This window comes from Euleptes europaea, chromosome 8, assembly GCF_029931775.1.
Source record: "Euleptes europaea isolate rEulEur1 chromosome 8, rEulEur1.hap1, whole genome shotgun sequence".
NCBI classification, from domain to species: domain Eukaryota; kingdom Metazoa; phylum Chordata; class Lepidosauria; order Squamata; family Sphaerodactylidae; genus Euleptes; species Euleptes europaea.
The window spans coordinates 30711505-30726386 of record NC_079319.1 but is presented as its reverse complement, the minus strand read 5'-3'; the positions used below and the strand labels follow the sequence as shown (position 1 = coordinate 30726386).

The 14882-nt window shown below is 41.4% G+C and overlaps 1 protein-coding gene across 1 annotated transcript in view; it reads right to left on the bottom strand.

Moving 5' to 3' along the window:
• CNGB3 (cyclic nucleotide gated channel subunit beta 3) overlaps nt 1-14882 on the bottom strand; it is a 74529-nt gene that overhangs the window by 10092 nt on the left and 49555 nt on the right. The window contains 7 exon segments of the mRNA XM_056854895.1: nt 3332-3415; nt 4988-5085; nt 5792-5951; nt 6934-7075; nt 12238-12360; nt 13359-13423; nt 14504-14590. Coding sequence (XP_056710873.1) covers nt 3332-3415; nt 4988-5085; nt 5792-5951; nt 6934-7075; nt 12238-12360; nt 13359-13423; nt 14504-14590 — 759 coding nt within the window.

The window sequence follows — 14882 nt, the reverse complement described above, 5'->3', positions numbered from 1 at the left end:
GTAGCATACAAATGCCACAGAATAAAAGAAAACAGTAAAAAAGAAAATAGTAGTTTAGCTTCTGCACCCCTTGGAAGAAGCTGCAAACTTTTAACCTCCATGGAGCTCTTTTTCCTTACTGAGATAGTAAGCCCTCTCCCAAGACACTCTTCTTCAACTGAAAGTAGCTCCTCACTTACCCTGCCTCGCTCATTCTCCAAAACAAATGCAGAAGCAGCAACCCAAACAAATGAAACATTGCACGTTCAAAAGTAAATCAGCATTTTAATTATTTTTCCTAATGATCATTTGCATAATTTCAAAGGGAAAAATCAAGAATAATCAAACAACCAAAGCATCTGCTGTTTCTTGCATATTTACCAGCTCATTGTGACCTGATTAGCATCCAAATGAAGTCAATTATACCTGGACAAACAGGACAGAAATGTCTGTGCTTATGATATATATACACACATCGCAGTAATGTTGTATGCTATTAAAAAGGCAGCATAAAATTAGGACATAGCCTTTATTTATAGAACTATTACCGTCTAGCAGGCTGAATGTTCTTGTTCCTAGTGGATCTGGATTAACACTGAACCTCGAACAAGGATTTAAATTGCTTCTCAGTCTCAGATCCATTCCAGTTCTATTTTATCGTTGGACAGGCAGCCTTTAGTAGAAAAACCCTGATCTTAAAAATCCACTCTTTGAAGCGGGGGTGATATTTTCTATAACCCCCTCTCCCAGGGAAGTAGTTTTTAAACCTTTTCTTCCAAGGAATCTTTTCCACCTGACTTTGCACCATGAAATTCATATGCATTGAAGAAGATTTTGGAGAATTGTCTGCGATGCATAGTTAGGGCTGCCAACCAAAAAGACACCACTGTACTATTATCAGGAGGATGAGAAAACCAGTACAGGAGCAATGCTGATAACAATGCCAATATATTATAGCTACATATACACTTTACAGTATGTGGTAATGAAACCACCAACCACACATACATTCAGTACAACAGTGAATGTGCAAAAATTCCACAATTTATTTGAAATATAAATTCTATCAGGTAAGTATCAAGTAAGTCCTTTGAAATAACTATCTTGATCTTTTCTCAAAACAGATGCTGCAAGATGAAAAGTCAAGGAGAATACGATCGTTTCGGAGCACAAATGCTCAGTTCTTCATCAGTCCTTCAAAAGATGCAATGCATGCAATCATATATCATCATCCATGATACCAGGTTTCAAAGAATAACCTTTTCCAGAATAAAGTGCATAATGCTTCCCCAGAGGGGTAAGATGCTGAGTTCCTTCCACTCCTGGTAAGGACTCAAGTGGCGTTCTTGAGTGGAATCTTTTCCACCTGACTTTGCACCATGAAATTCATATGCATCGAAGAAGATTTTGGAGAATTGTCTGCGATGCATAGTTAGGGCTGCCAACCACCAGATAGTAGCTGGAGAGCATTGAAGTCCAGTTTGGGGGGCTGGACTTCAATGGGGTATAACGCCATTGAGTCTGCCTCCCCAAGCAGCCATTTTCTCCAGGTAAACTGATCTCTGTCACCTGGAGATCAGTTGTCATAGCAGGAAATTTCCAGTCACCACCTGGAGGTTGGCAACCCTATTGACAGGGTTTCTGTAATTAGGCCTGGTCCTAAGGACTGGTTAGACCTTTAACTATCCAAACTATCCTCTTCATGGTGTAGTGGTTAAGAGCAGTGGTTTGGAGTGGTGGAGTCTGATCTGGAGAACCAGGTTTGATCCCCCACTGCTCCACATGAGCTGCAGAGGCTAATCTGGTGAACTGGATTTGTTTCCCCACTCCTACACACGAAGCTAGCTGGGTGACCTTGGGTAAGTTACAGTTCTATTAAGAGCTCTCTCAGCCCCATCTATCTCACAGGGTGTCTGTTGTGGGGAGGGGAAGGTGATTGTAAGCCGGTTTGAGTCTCCCTTAAGTGGTAGAGAAAGTCGGCATATAAAAACCAACTCTTCTTCCTCTTCCTCTTCTTCTTCTAAAGGAGCTCTGACTCACAAAACCTCATGATGTAATAAATGTTGTTAGTCTTTGATGTGCAACTGGATGTTAGTCTTAACTAGATATGACAGGAATAGACTGGGTTGCTGTGGCATAGGTAGGGTTAATTGGCAAGGCAACTAAGATGGAAGGGAGGTTTACCCCCAGCCAGCTGCTTGTGTGTGGCCATGGTGCTTGAGATAGGACTAAGTTTGCCTCGAGCAGTATGATTAGGGTTGCCAGGTTCTTCTTCTCCACAGGCGGGAGGTTTCTGGGGCGGAGCCTGAGGAGGGCGGGGTTTGGAGAGGGGAGGGACCTCAATGTAAGAGAGTCCAATTTTCCAAGTGGCCATTTTCTCCAGGTGAACTGATCTCTGTTGCCTGGAGATCAGTTGCAATAGCAGGAGATCTCCAGCTAGTACCTGGAGGTTGGCAACCCTCAGTATCATGTGTTCTCTAAATTTCTACATGGAATGGATGGCAGGGGGGCCTGGCAGCTCAGTTTGGAGCCAGGGTGGGATTGCCCATATGCAGAGAGACACCAGAGGCAGGATGTGAGTGGTAACCTACACTTAACATTGAAGGAAGTGATTAATTAATTATGCAGGTCAGGCATTAATAAAATCTAGTTTAAACCCTATACAGCTATCTTGTGTCTTTATGCCATATTTAAGGGGTGGTGGTTAGAAATAATCTGAATTTCAATTTTTGGGGGGGAAAAAACTTGGGAAGGGATGGAGCAAGGCTCTTTGAACATTAAAGAACCCCACCCCAGGGACTGGAAATGTACAGGACTGTGCATTCTTAGGGGTCTTCCCGGGCAATTTGTCCATCACTGCTGTGTCGTATTCCTTGGAACACAGTTAGAAAAATCACCAACCATGGTTGCTGGATATAAGAACAAGAATATCAACACTAATTATTATTCTACAACTCAAGTTTTTTCAGATAACAAATTACAAAATTTTATAGTTCAGTCACTTGCATCCCTGTACATATACACTTATGGGCACATTTTTGTTCCTGCAACAATGCACTTAAATAATAAAACTGAATGAAGTGTGCCAATAGATAACTCATATTTAAATACCCTTGTTATTCCAGTTTTTCAAAGAGATTTTATCATACAAGTAATAAAATCCATATTTTCTCGAACAAGCTTGAAATTTGAGAGCATCGTAATATTATTGCACTTTGCAATGTAATTACTTTTACACTATGTAATTCACCCAAGATTAATTTTGTTCCAATTTTGTTCTTGGCTTATACTTGAACTTTCCTTTTAATGTCCTCATTATTACTGCATTTGAAAGATAAATAGTCAAGATCACCTTTTTGCAGACATAGTCACCAGGTAAATACACAATGGATTTTAGTCTCAGCAACATGTCGCATATCATTTGTGCATCACATCCCTATTCAAAAAGAATAATAGTCACCATTAGAATTATGACGAAGTCAAAAGGATTACTAGAAATATCGCATAGCACTGGCACAAGACAGAAATGAAAAAAAAAGTTTTATTCTTCATGCATCGATCATAGAAGCTAATCATAATATTTGATGAGTTGTAAAAAGAATGTAGAAGCTCCATTGCTGCAGCCCATTCATACTTTAATTCCATCGATTTCATGACAACTACTCAGTGACTATGGACCAGTTTTCATAAAGAACAAATACACTGGTAAATCAGTGCCTCAAATATGGTTCCTGTGTATGTTTTGGGGTAAATTCTCCTGTAGGATAAACAGTCGTTCCAGAGAAAGGAGGATTTGTGTTACAACTACAGTGTGAAAGGAAAGGGTTAACACTGATTATATAACCTTGATTTGGAGCTCCCCCATTGTTTGTAAGCAACTGCCATCAAGTTGCAACCAACTTAGGGCATCCCAGCGAGGGGCTTTCAAGGCAAGTGAGAAGCGGAGGTGGTTTGCCATTGCCATCCTCTGCAGAGTTTTCCTTGTTGGTCTCCCCTCCAAGTACCAACCCTGCTTAGCTTCCAAGATCTGATGACATTGGGCTATACTATGATGCCTTCCAAGTACCCCCAAAGCTGCTATTAATTCAAAACACAGATACCCCAGAATTTTTCCTGCTCAGCTCTTGGACTTCAAGTAGGATTACATGACTGACAGCGCATTCCTGAGCTCTAAGGGCGAAAGCCCTTAGGAGGCCAGGGAGGTACTGCGATGGCGTCCGGTGCCCCTGCACCGGCATCTGGACAACTTATGCCGGTGTTAATGGCCGGAACGCCAGTGGGAAGGCCCGGCCACTGGTCGCCAGCAGCTGCCATGGCAGCACCACCCTGGGACACTGACGGGGCCTTCTGCCAGCGTCCAAACGGCGTCAAAGCCTGCACTGGCGTCCCGGGAAGCATTCCCGGGGCATTCCGGCACTGGACTGGGGGAGGAGCTGCTGTTAGGCAGCCTCCTAAGCCCTTTTGGGCTGGGAACGCCCCCTTTTTTTGGCAAGATACACCACCTTCTTAGGTGGTGTATCTCCTGTGCAACCCTATGAAGGGTTGCACAGATTTTTAACAGCGTGAGGAAGTTTCGGCGGGGCCGAAGCCTCCTTTGGAGGCAGTGCAGTCATGTTGCCTCCAATGACAGCTGCAGGCATTCCTCTCAGGAATGCACTGTGAATTCTCTGTAAAAATAATTGCTATTTTTCACACACACACACACCTGTCTAAATGTATATTCTACTTGTCTTCAGACTGCAGTGACCCTCCCTATGTCTCCTGCCTTGGTGTACCACATTACTAGGGTGTGGACAATCCCCAGTTTATGGGTTGGCTAGACACCTTGCACAGTTCTGGTGCCGTTATGATCATCTTCATCTCATGGCAGCTGGATGATGCCCATGGTGGGACACCAATAACTGCATGTGCCTCTTCTCTCATGTGTTTATCTATCCGTAGGGATCTCTCTTCTAGCTAGATGCTGGAAATGACAATTACTCCAGTTATCAATTTGAAAAAGTCTTACTTTAAACAAGTCAACTTTACTGACAATGGAATAGTTCACATCCATCGCAACAGCCATCTGCATTCTTTCAGGCATCTTCTCCATCAACTCGGATTCATCTGTAAGACGGAATTCATATCAGCAAAGCACATTTATAAAAGCTGATGCTACACTAAGGGGAACCACCACCACCCTCCAAAAATGTAAAATAAATGCAATTAACAACTATATGGTTCAAATTATTATTATTTTAAAATTAGAAAACGTTTACTAAAATATTAGCTGTTCTACAGATTCGAATGTTGAACTTTCAGAGTTCAGGCTATGCTGAATATTGTTTTGTTTTTAAAGAAAAGAATCAGGTTGTTTGAATGGACTTGGGTCAATAGCACCCAATTATTAGTGATAACTATTGCCAATTCTCAGGAATTATACCTTCCGGGGGGGGGAGGTAGTTGTAAATTTCCTGCATTGTGCAGAGGGTTGGACTAGATCAAAGCTTCTTAAACTGTGGGTCGCAACCCCATATGCGGTCGTATAACTAAATGTGGGGGGGGGCAATTTTTAAAAAATTTAAAATAAATTTCGTTATGATTTATTATCAGTAAATGTTTGATTTGTATACCTATTTTATATACCCATATACCCGGGGTAACATAAAAAATTCTCATGTGAAAGGGAGTTGCGAGTGGAAAAAGTTTAAGAAGCCCTGGACTAGATGACCCTGGTGGTCCCTTCCAACTCTTTGATTCTATGAAATGAAATCAGATTTAGGTTGGCAAAATAGGTGGAGAGGGGGAGTTTAGTTAAAATCCAGAATTTTACCCAGCATTCCTTGAGACTGCCATGTATAGTCATACCAAGTTTTAACACGATTCTGAACCACTCTTGGAATTGAATTAATGTTCATGTAGGAGACTGTGCTATCCATATAGCTACGGTAGTAGTTCTGTCCAGCTGTTGCTGATCCAATAACATCTCGCATCTGCAAGTATCAGCAGTTATTATTGCACAGCACGTTTTACCATCAGGTACTAAGACTTAACAGTTCGATTCAAACATCATCTTCTACGTTTACACTCTTTCAATTTATTGGGCTAATTAAAAAAAAACACAAAAGGTTTTTTGTATTTTTCAATGTGAAATCAATTTACTTGAAGGTAAACTGGCCTTAAAGGCACTTACTCCAGGTAGCATATTTAGCATTGACCCCTAAGTTGAAAATGCCACCTATTAGTCAGACTGCCTTGCCATATAATGCATTCTCTCTAGATAATGCAGGGATGTGTTAACAAAAGAGACAATGCATTACAAGCTGAGAGGCACAAATGAAGGTTTTTTCCTCAATCAGATACACAGTGTCTGTCAAACTATATGATGCAAGTGACATCCTGAACAACAACAACAAAGAGACAGTGTAGTGTAGTGGTTAAAGTGTTGGATTAGGATCTAGGTGGCTGAAGTTCAAATTCCCATAGAAGGTTGCTGGGTGAGCATGGGTCAGTCACACACCTGCTTCACAGGTGTTGTTGTGAGGAAGAAAACAATGTAAGCCACTATAGGTCTCCATTGGTAAAAAGGTAGGCCAATGAGGGCCTTCCCTGCCCCGGGAAACGACCAATTACCAGGGGCAGGGGTGTTGCAAGCTAAACAGGAACTGTGCACATCTCCTGTACTTTCTCTTTACATGGATGCATTTGCACACAATTTAGTCCCTCCTTTTCAAGGTAATGTGTACAGTTTCCCCCCAGCCGGGTCAATTTGATCCTGGCTGAAACGGGGAATAAAGTGGGTTAAGGGACCATGCGTTTTTGGCCAAGGAGACAGGCCAAAGGTCAGTGGTAAAGAATATTATCAGAAAAACTCCAATTCACTTTCTGGCATCTCCAATGTCTAACTTTTTCCTGATATTTAGTACACAAATATATTTCTTTTAAACCTGAAACACTGTTTACTCAATGGTTTACCTGCCCAATCAAGCTGGAGAACACAAAGACCCCTGAGAAATAATTCAGAAGTTGAAAGACGATCTCAAACAAGGTTACTGGTTCTGGAAGTCCACCAATAGTAATTAAAGTCCGAACTGCAAAATAGTAAGATCTCAGGTACCTATAGAAACAAAACATTACCATTTTTTCCGTAGAAGGTTTTAGAAAGCATAACATGTTACTAATGCTAATTGAGAGCCAACATTTTATACCTTGTTTCAATAGGTTATCTGTGGCTCTGATGAATTGCTAATATTTAAATGTTCAGAGGAAAAAAACTTTTCTTCTTCTCCTTCCCAGTACCTTCTAGTGCAATTTGCCATCTGCTTTGCATAGGGTTGCTAGGTCCCTCTTTGCCACCAGTGGGAGTTTTTTGGGGGTGGAGCCTGAGGAGAGCAGGGTTTGGACTTTAATGCCATAGAGTCCAATTGCCAAACCATCAATTTTCTCCAGGTAAATGGATATCTATCAGCTGGAGATCGGTTGTAATAGCAGGAGATCTCCAGCGATTACCTGGAGGTTGGTAACCCTAGCTTTGCATGGATCACTATATAACTCAATAACATTTGCAAACCCCACTGAACTCTATCTTTGGGTTTAGATTTTGGGTTTATCCATCATACCCTAAACATTTTTGTTTCTGTCCCCCTCCATGCCCTCTTTTCTGTATTTTTAGCTGATGTGTGCTTTAGGGAACTACTTAATTACTTTGTTTGATATTTTGCTTGGCCTTAATAAAAAGGATATTACATTACAGTTTAGGACTTCCCTATATATTGTTCTGATAACGGGACAGCAAGTGTGGTGTCTATGGTGGGGGGACTCTGAGGCAATCACCCGCTGGACTGAAGAATGTCTAATACCCCACTCTGGCCTTTCCTATGGATTTTTTAAAACTCTAACCATTCATAATCAAATAAAAAGGAGTACACAGGCTTTGATTGAAAGAAGAAGAGTTGGGTTTTATACCTCACTTCTCTCTACCGAAAGGAGTCTCAAAGCAGCTTACAATCACCTTCTCCCCCACCCCACAACAGGCACCTTGTGAGGCAGGCGGAGCTGAGAGAACTGTGACTGGCCCAAGGTCACCCAGCAGGCTTCATGTGGAGGAGTGGGGAAACCACCCCAGTTCACCATATCAGAATCCGCTGCTCTTAACCACTATACCATGCAGGCTCTGAGGTTGGTAGTATGTAAGCCATGTATTCCCTCAAGGTCTTTTATTTGGGAAACTGCTAGACAAAGGGAGTAATTATTTATGGGATAAGTAGGAATTGCTTTGACAGATGGCAATGAATATTTGTTTAACACAAAATAAAGCATTTAAGAGGGTGTGTGGAAATGCTTAGTATATAAAGTTGGAATATTATGTGCAGTTCTGGTCACTGCACTTGAAAAAGGATATTGTAGAGCTTGAAAAGGTGCGGAAAAGAGCAATCAAAATGATCGGAGAGCTAGAGCAGCAGCAGCCCTATGAAGATTAGTTAAAATGTTTAGGGCTGTTTAGTCTAGAAAAAAGACACATAAGGGGAGATATAATAGAGATTTATAAAATTATTCATGGTGCGGAGAGAGTGGACAGGGAGAATCTTTTCTCCCCCTTCCATAGGGGTCATCCACTGAAACTGAAGGGTGGGTGTCCAGAAAGAAGCCATTTTAGAGGAAAATTCCAGCTAAACTCTCATCTCATTACATTTTGACTGCTCTGCAGGTGTTTCATCAAGGTTACACATCAAGGTCATCTCAAAACCCTGTTAATTAGTTCACACAGTTTAGCTTTGAATCTGGTATGGGAGGGGGAACTTACTCTTACCCAGAAATTTCCATGGAGACAGCCCTGAGATTGGTTGGGAAGATCAGGAGGTCATGGCTGGAAATTTCTATATAATATAGACGATGGTAGAGAGAGCATCCTCTTTTTATCCCCTTTCCTCCATGTACCCACCTTTGCTTCCTGAAGATCCTCTTTGAATGCTCTGTAGCATCATGCTTCAGCAGTAAGAACCAGCATTGCCGCTTTTATGAATAAAGAAGCAGCCAGCTGTAAGTTTTTGTTACTTTATGTGAATTATGACTCCACTGAATTATATGCTTTTAAGAACTTTTCTTGAATTTCTTCAATACTGCTTTTTTGCTTCATTTGTTGTGAGTTTCTGGGGAGTGACTTGAACCAACCCTGGCTTAAGTTTGATTATATTGCAGCACTAAGGCAGGATCAGCCTTGACAGTGGGAGATCCAGAGCAGACAGAAGCATATAGTTAATTTGTGGAACGCACTGCCACAAGATGGGGTCATGCTTGCCAATTTGGAAGGCTTTAAAAGGGGAACAGACAATTCATGGAGGACTGGGCTATCAGCGGCTGCCAACCATGATGGATATCTATTCCCTCCAATAACAGGTAGTATGCTTCTTTAAATCATTTGCTGGGGAGCACTGGCAGGATGATGCTGTTGCGGTCTTCCTGTTTGTGGGCTTCCTAGAGGTAGCTGGTTGGCCACTGTGTGAACACAATGCTGGGTTAGACAAGCCTTTGTTCTTATCCAGCATGGTTCTTATCTTCTTAAAGTGAACTATTTCTCAACTTCACCCCCATGGGTTAAAAGCTTTTCCCAATGAGAGTAATCACTTTGGAGCTGAGTCTCTGGCGCTTTCACACACACTGAATAATGAACTTCCAATGCACTTTAATGATAGTTTGCAAGTGGGTTTTGATCTTTCACACAGTAAAATCCAGCTGTGAACTGCAAGTGTATTATTCGGCATGTGTGAAAGCGCCCCTGGTTAACATAAATAAACCCTGAGGGGAGATTGGATTCTCCCTTTTTCAGGCAGGTTACCTCAGCTTGCTGGGTACCCAGCAAGAGTACCCAGCTTGCTGGGGGTAAAGGGAAGATGACTGGGAAAGGCACTGGCAAACCACCCCGCAAACAAAGTCTGCCTAGAAAACATCGGGATGTGACGTCTCCCCATGGGTCAGGAATGACCCGGTGGGACCTTTACCTTTACCTTTTTACCTCAGCTGAGTAGGTTTCACTGGGGACCTAATTCCACAACTGACAGCATTCTGCACAGGTTCAAGGTTGCTCTTTTAACACAGAGAGCTCCTACCCACAAAACTTACACAAACTACCCACAAGCCTAACACAAGTTAGGTGTGTTAGGCCCTTAACAGGATGCTTGTTTATCTTACTAAACAATAGGGTTGCCAAGTGCCCAGTGGTGGCGGGTAAAATCCAGGCCGGCGGGCAATGCAAGCATGCACGCTGCATGCGCGTCACTTTCGGGTTTACCCGGAAGTGACACGGACCCTCTGGCAACCTCCGCTAAAACTCTATGGAAACCATAGATCTATTTATCTCCATAGAGTTTCAGCAGAGATCGCTAGAGGGTCCATGTCGCTTCCGGGTAAACCCGGAAGTGACATAGGTGCATCATGCACTGTGCGCTGCAGCCACACCCCTGCAAAGCTCCCACCGGTGGAGCTACGGGGCCTGGCAAGCCTACTAAACAAGCTCTCTTCCTGAAGCTGACCCCAAATCCTAACTAAATGTCAAAACCTGGCTATGCTGACGCTCTTATCCAGAGCCACCAGTTCCCGTTTGAGGATTTTTTCCCTTCCCCTTCTTAAACTGATGCTGGCTCACTCCCTCCTATCTAGGGGAGTTCCATCGGCTCTGATTAGTTGGCAATCGCTTTGATTTGCATGAGGCCAAAATCCCAAGGGCTAGTTCAGAGCCCTGGAGGAGAGATGGGACTTTGGGGGATGATTGCCACAGCAAGCTATATAGCAAACTGGATGCCTGCGGTTAGTTTTCTATAAAAAGTACAGATTACTGACAGGGGAGTGTACTAGGGGAAAAAAATAATTTTACTTCCCCATGAGGAAGTCAGGAAAGATATAATTATAATAACAATATCAATAAATATCACGAGTATTGTTGTCATATGGAAAACCTCTCTGGAAATATCAGAACACTACTCTCAATATTTACCAATAAAGGTAAGCATGCCTTTCCTGACTCTCCCATGCAGAATTAAAATGGGGTAAGGATGGAGAGCAAGGAAAGGCACCCAGCTAATTTGCAGTGCATGGTCCCTTTACATTTCAAAGAGCCATTATTTCATCTGAGGGAGATGTAGTTAGAACTCCAGGGGCCAGGTCTATTGCTCATTAGTTTCTACCAGCAGAAGATCTGGCCTCCTAATCTAGTGGTCTAATCTAGTGGTACTGCACATTGAGAATAATGGCCCTTTACATTTTAAAGGGCCGTTATTTTCAATGGGGACAGTGGCAGCCAGCCCAGCAATGGGCTTTTCCTCCCTCACAGGCAGAAGGAATTATGAAGGAGAGAGAACCACCCCGAATATTGAAAATAATTATTAGAGGCTTAATGGGAATGTTATTGACCAGGTGAAGTTATTTATCTCCATGCCATGAAAATATTCAGTTGCCCATTTCCACACATTAAGCTTCTGTTTAAGGGACAGGCCATTTTTCTCTTCAGGCCTGTTGCCAGCCCTAGCCTATACCTATCTTTGTTGCCTCTGGCCAACTCCAAGCTGAGTAGTCTTTGCAGTGCTGCTAGTGCCACTCAGCTAACTTTGTTTTAGGGCCGTTTTAACATCTCAATGGCATCTTGTTTTTCACCAATCTTTGGGTTAAAAAAAGAAACCACCCTGAAACTACTTTCTCAGCGACACAAATATATAATGCAAGGCATTGTATTTCTCCCTCTGCTACATGCTTTTTTTCTCCTGAATTAATGGTGTTGACTTGGTACCTTCCCTCCTAGCTGCCTCTAGCAGCCATTCCCATTGCAAAGTGTCAGTTCCCACCGGGAATTTTCTCCTTACAACTTGCTTACATAATGTCCTCACCAAGGTTTACAGGAGATTGTGGAATCTGACTGACACTGTGACGATGATGGAAGGGAACAAATGTTCTGCTACAGTCTGAAGGTTGTACAGTGTGGTTTAATGTACTCCTCTGATCCTTTCCAAGTGGCTGTTTTCATGTGCATGTAATGTTTCTTTTGTGCTTACCTAACCACTTAGATTAATTTATGACCCTTGCACTTTCTAAATGCTTAATTAAATAAGTGATTAAAGTTGACTCGTGAACATAAAAACCTGATGTGGTAAACCAATCACTCACTACTGCTGCCTTCCATATAATTAGTATTGTTCATTACCACCAATTGTAAAAGCTTGTAAAGCAAGCACTTGAGAAGGTTTGGCTTTCCAAGATAAACACCCATCACACACTATAGGAACAACTTACATGTTTCCTTCGCCACCATAAACCCACTTAGTGCTTCCGATTCCTTCATATTCCGAGGCCCAGTAATACAAACATGCATTAATGTGTAAGAGAAACATTAGGTATCCAGCTGTTCTAATGACCCTGTAAAGAATAAATTATCGTGTTATTCCTGTGGGATACACATTTCTGTTTTGTCTTTGGAGACACCTTTATTTTGAGCAGTAGCAATAGTAACGCTCATGATGAGTTACAATTACGACTAGAATCGACAGTGAAAAAAAAGCAGTTGATAATCTCTCATCTCCCCCTCCCACCTAAAGAATTACTGTCATATAAGTGGCACAGTGGCTGTTGTGAAGTATGCTTCACACAGGATATTCGCTAATTCAACCACTTCAATAGTTATGGTAAACAGTAAGTATATTACCAAAGGGATGTTTATCAATTAATTTCAGAGTAGTACAGACACTATTGCTCCATACCAGGAATTAGTGCCTTGGAAAGAAATTGTATGAAAATGTACTATTTTTTAAATTCAGTTTATGGCTATTAACAACATAGGTCAGCTCATTTGACCCCCACTAGACTCCCCCACAAAAATTATATCAATGTAATGTTCCTGTTTTACAGACATCAACTGAGGCTGCAGAAAATGCCTTAATCAATGTGAGAAAACCCAAAAGCTGATGTACAGTAGACCTTTGCCATTGGCAAGGACCCTGTTCCTGGGGTAACTGTGAATAGTGAAATTCACCAGTACTGAAAAGTATGGTGGTCCGATGCCTAGTAGGAGCAAAACAACCCCCTCTCTCACAAAAACGTTAACAATGTAGTGATTATAATGATGGAATTGCAGAAGTAAAAATGGACTGGAGATAGTACAGTGATACCAGTAAAAGTGCCAACTAGTGTTTATTTCTGCTCGTCATCCTCCCTCCTTTTTTCTCCTCTATGCCACTCTCGGCATTGCTCGCTTTTATCTTCAGTGCCATAATTAAGGGAATGTTAAAAGTGTCATGCTACTGAATGTGGTCGGCCTGTGGCCCATGAATAAGTGAAATCATGGGTTGTGGATCCACAAATTGTGAGGGTCTCTGGATTTGTCAGACTCTACGTAATATAGCATTCGAAGCACTTACCTATAGATGTATGCTTTTGCCATGATAGACTCTACCCGCTCATTGAATTCAAAGAATGTGAGATACTGAAAGGGAATCAGCAAAGAAGACATGCAATGATATCCAGCATTTGTGCAGTTTAAAATTCATATTTCAGCATAAACCCATTGTTCCCATATTACCACCTCCTTTAACGTTTTTGGTCTAAAAACAACCATATTGTGAAAGTGAAAGGGAAAACAAATAGTTGACATTTTTCAATATTGCTTTTTCCAGGGATGAGTTATGGAGGACACTTTTCCATTTAGCAGGCTCAGTGATCTTGATAAATTATAATGACAATGATGTTTTATTCAGTCAACCAAAATGCCTTCCACGTGGGCAGGAAAAAAAGGTTTTTTGGCTATCTCCATCTGTTAAAGATGACAGTCCGGATAATTACTTTTTTTTTTTTTTGGGCAACTGAAGAGCTATCATTTGAAATTATTAATTTGAAATTAATTTCAATAAACCAGCAAAGGAGAACAAAAGTATATTGAATGTGTAATAAAGTGGAAGACAGGAGAATGATTTAAGGCACTTTGGGTCCCCACTGGGGAGAAAGGCAGGGTATAAATGAAGTAAATAAATAAATTCAAAAATTGTACTAACTGGAAGAAACAGATAATTGCCTGTTACCAGCTTTTGCACACATTCAGTTTTTTGTTTTGGCAAACCAATCCTAAACTGAGTTACACCCTTCTGTTATAGTTAGAAATAATCTTTAGCTGTGCTGGTTGTTCTTGAAAATCTGTCTTCTCTCCCTCACTCCCCTACTAAGAATGACAATGAATATTCGGAAATAGTTTGAACTATCACTTAGATCCTATGACCTCATTCCCCTCTCAGTTCTCTCTGGCTATTGTGAATATTCGGAAATAGTTTGAACTATCACTTAGATCCTATGACCTCATTCCCCTCTCAGTTCTCTCCGGCTATTGTGGAGGTTTTAGTCCGCTGTGAGACTCACTTCCTCTGTGGAAGTGCTATTGGCAGAGGAATCCAGAGCAACACTGGAGGAAAGTTTTCACAGTGTCTGGAGAGAAGTTCAAGAGGAACAAAATCACAAGCTCCAAGCCAATTATTTATCTATTCCAGGACAAATAAAGCAACAACCAGTCTCTTACCTTCATAAACCGGTTTGCTCTAAATATGGGCTTAAATCCAAACATGACGTATAAAAGGTCGAATGGTAATACTGAGAACAGATCAAACTGTTGAAGAACATAGAGTAGTTACAACTTCAAATTAGTTTATGTGCTTAAAAACGTCAATGGAAATTGTAAGACTCGAAAAACCTAGTGAGTGAAAGAACATAGCTTATGGACAACAGAGAACAACATCATCACTGTGAGAACCAGGAATATAATATAATTTAATATAAATATTTAAAAAAATGGGAAAAGATGATTATTTACATATATAACATAAGTATTATCTATTTACACAGATAAAGGCAAATATCCTTAAACACACTTTAATAGCTCTTCTTTAACCCCATCAAGT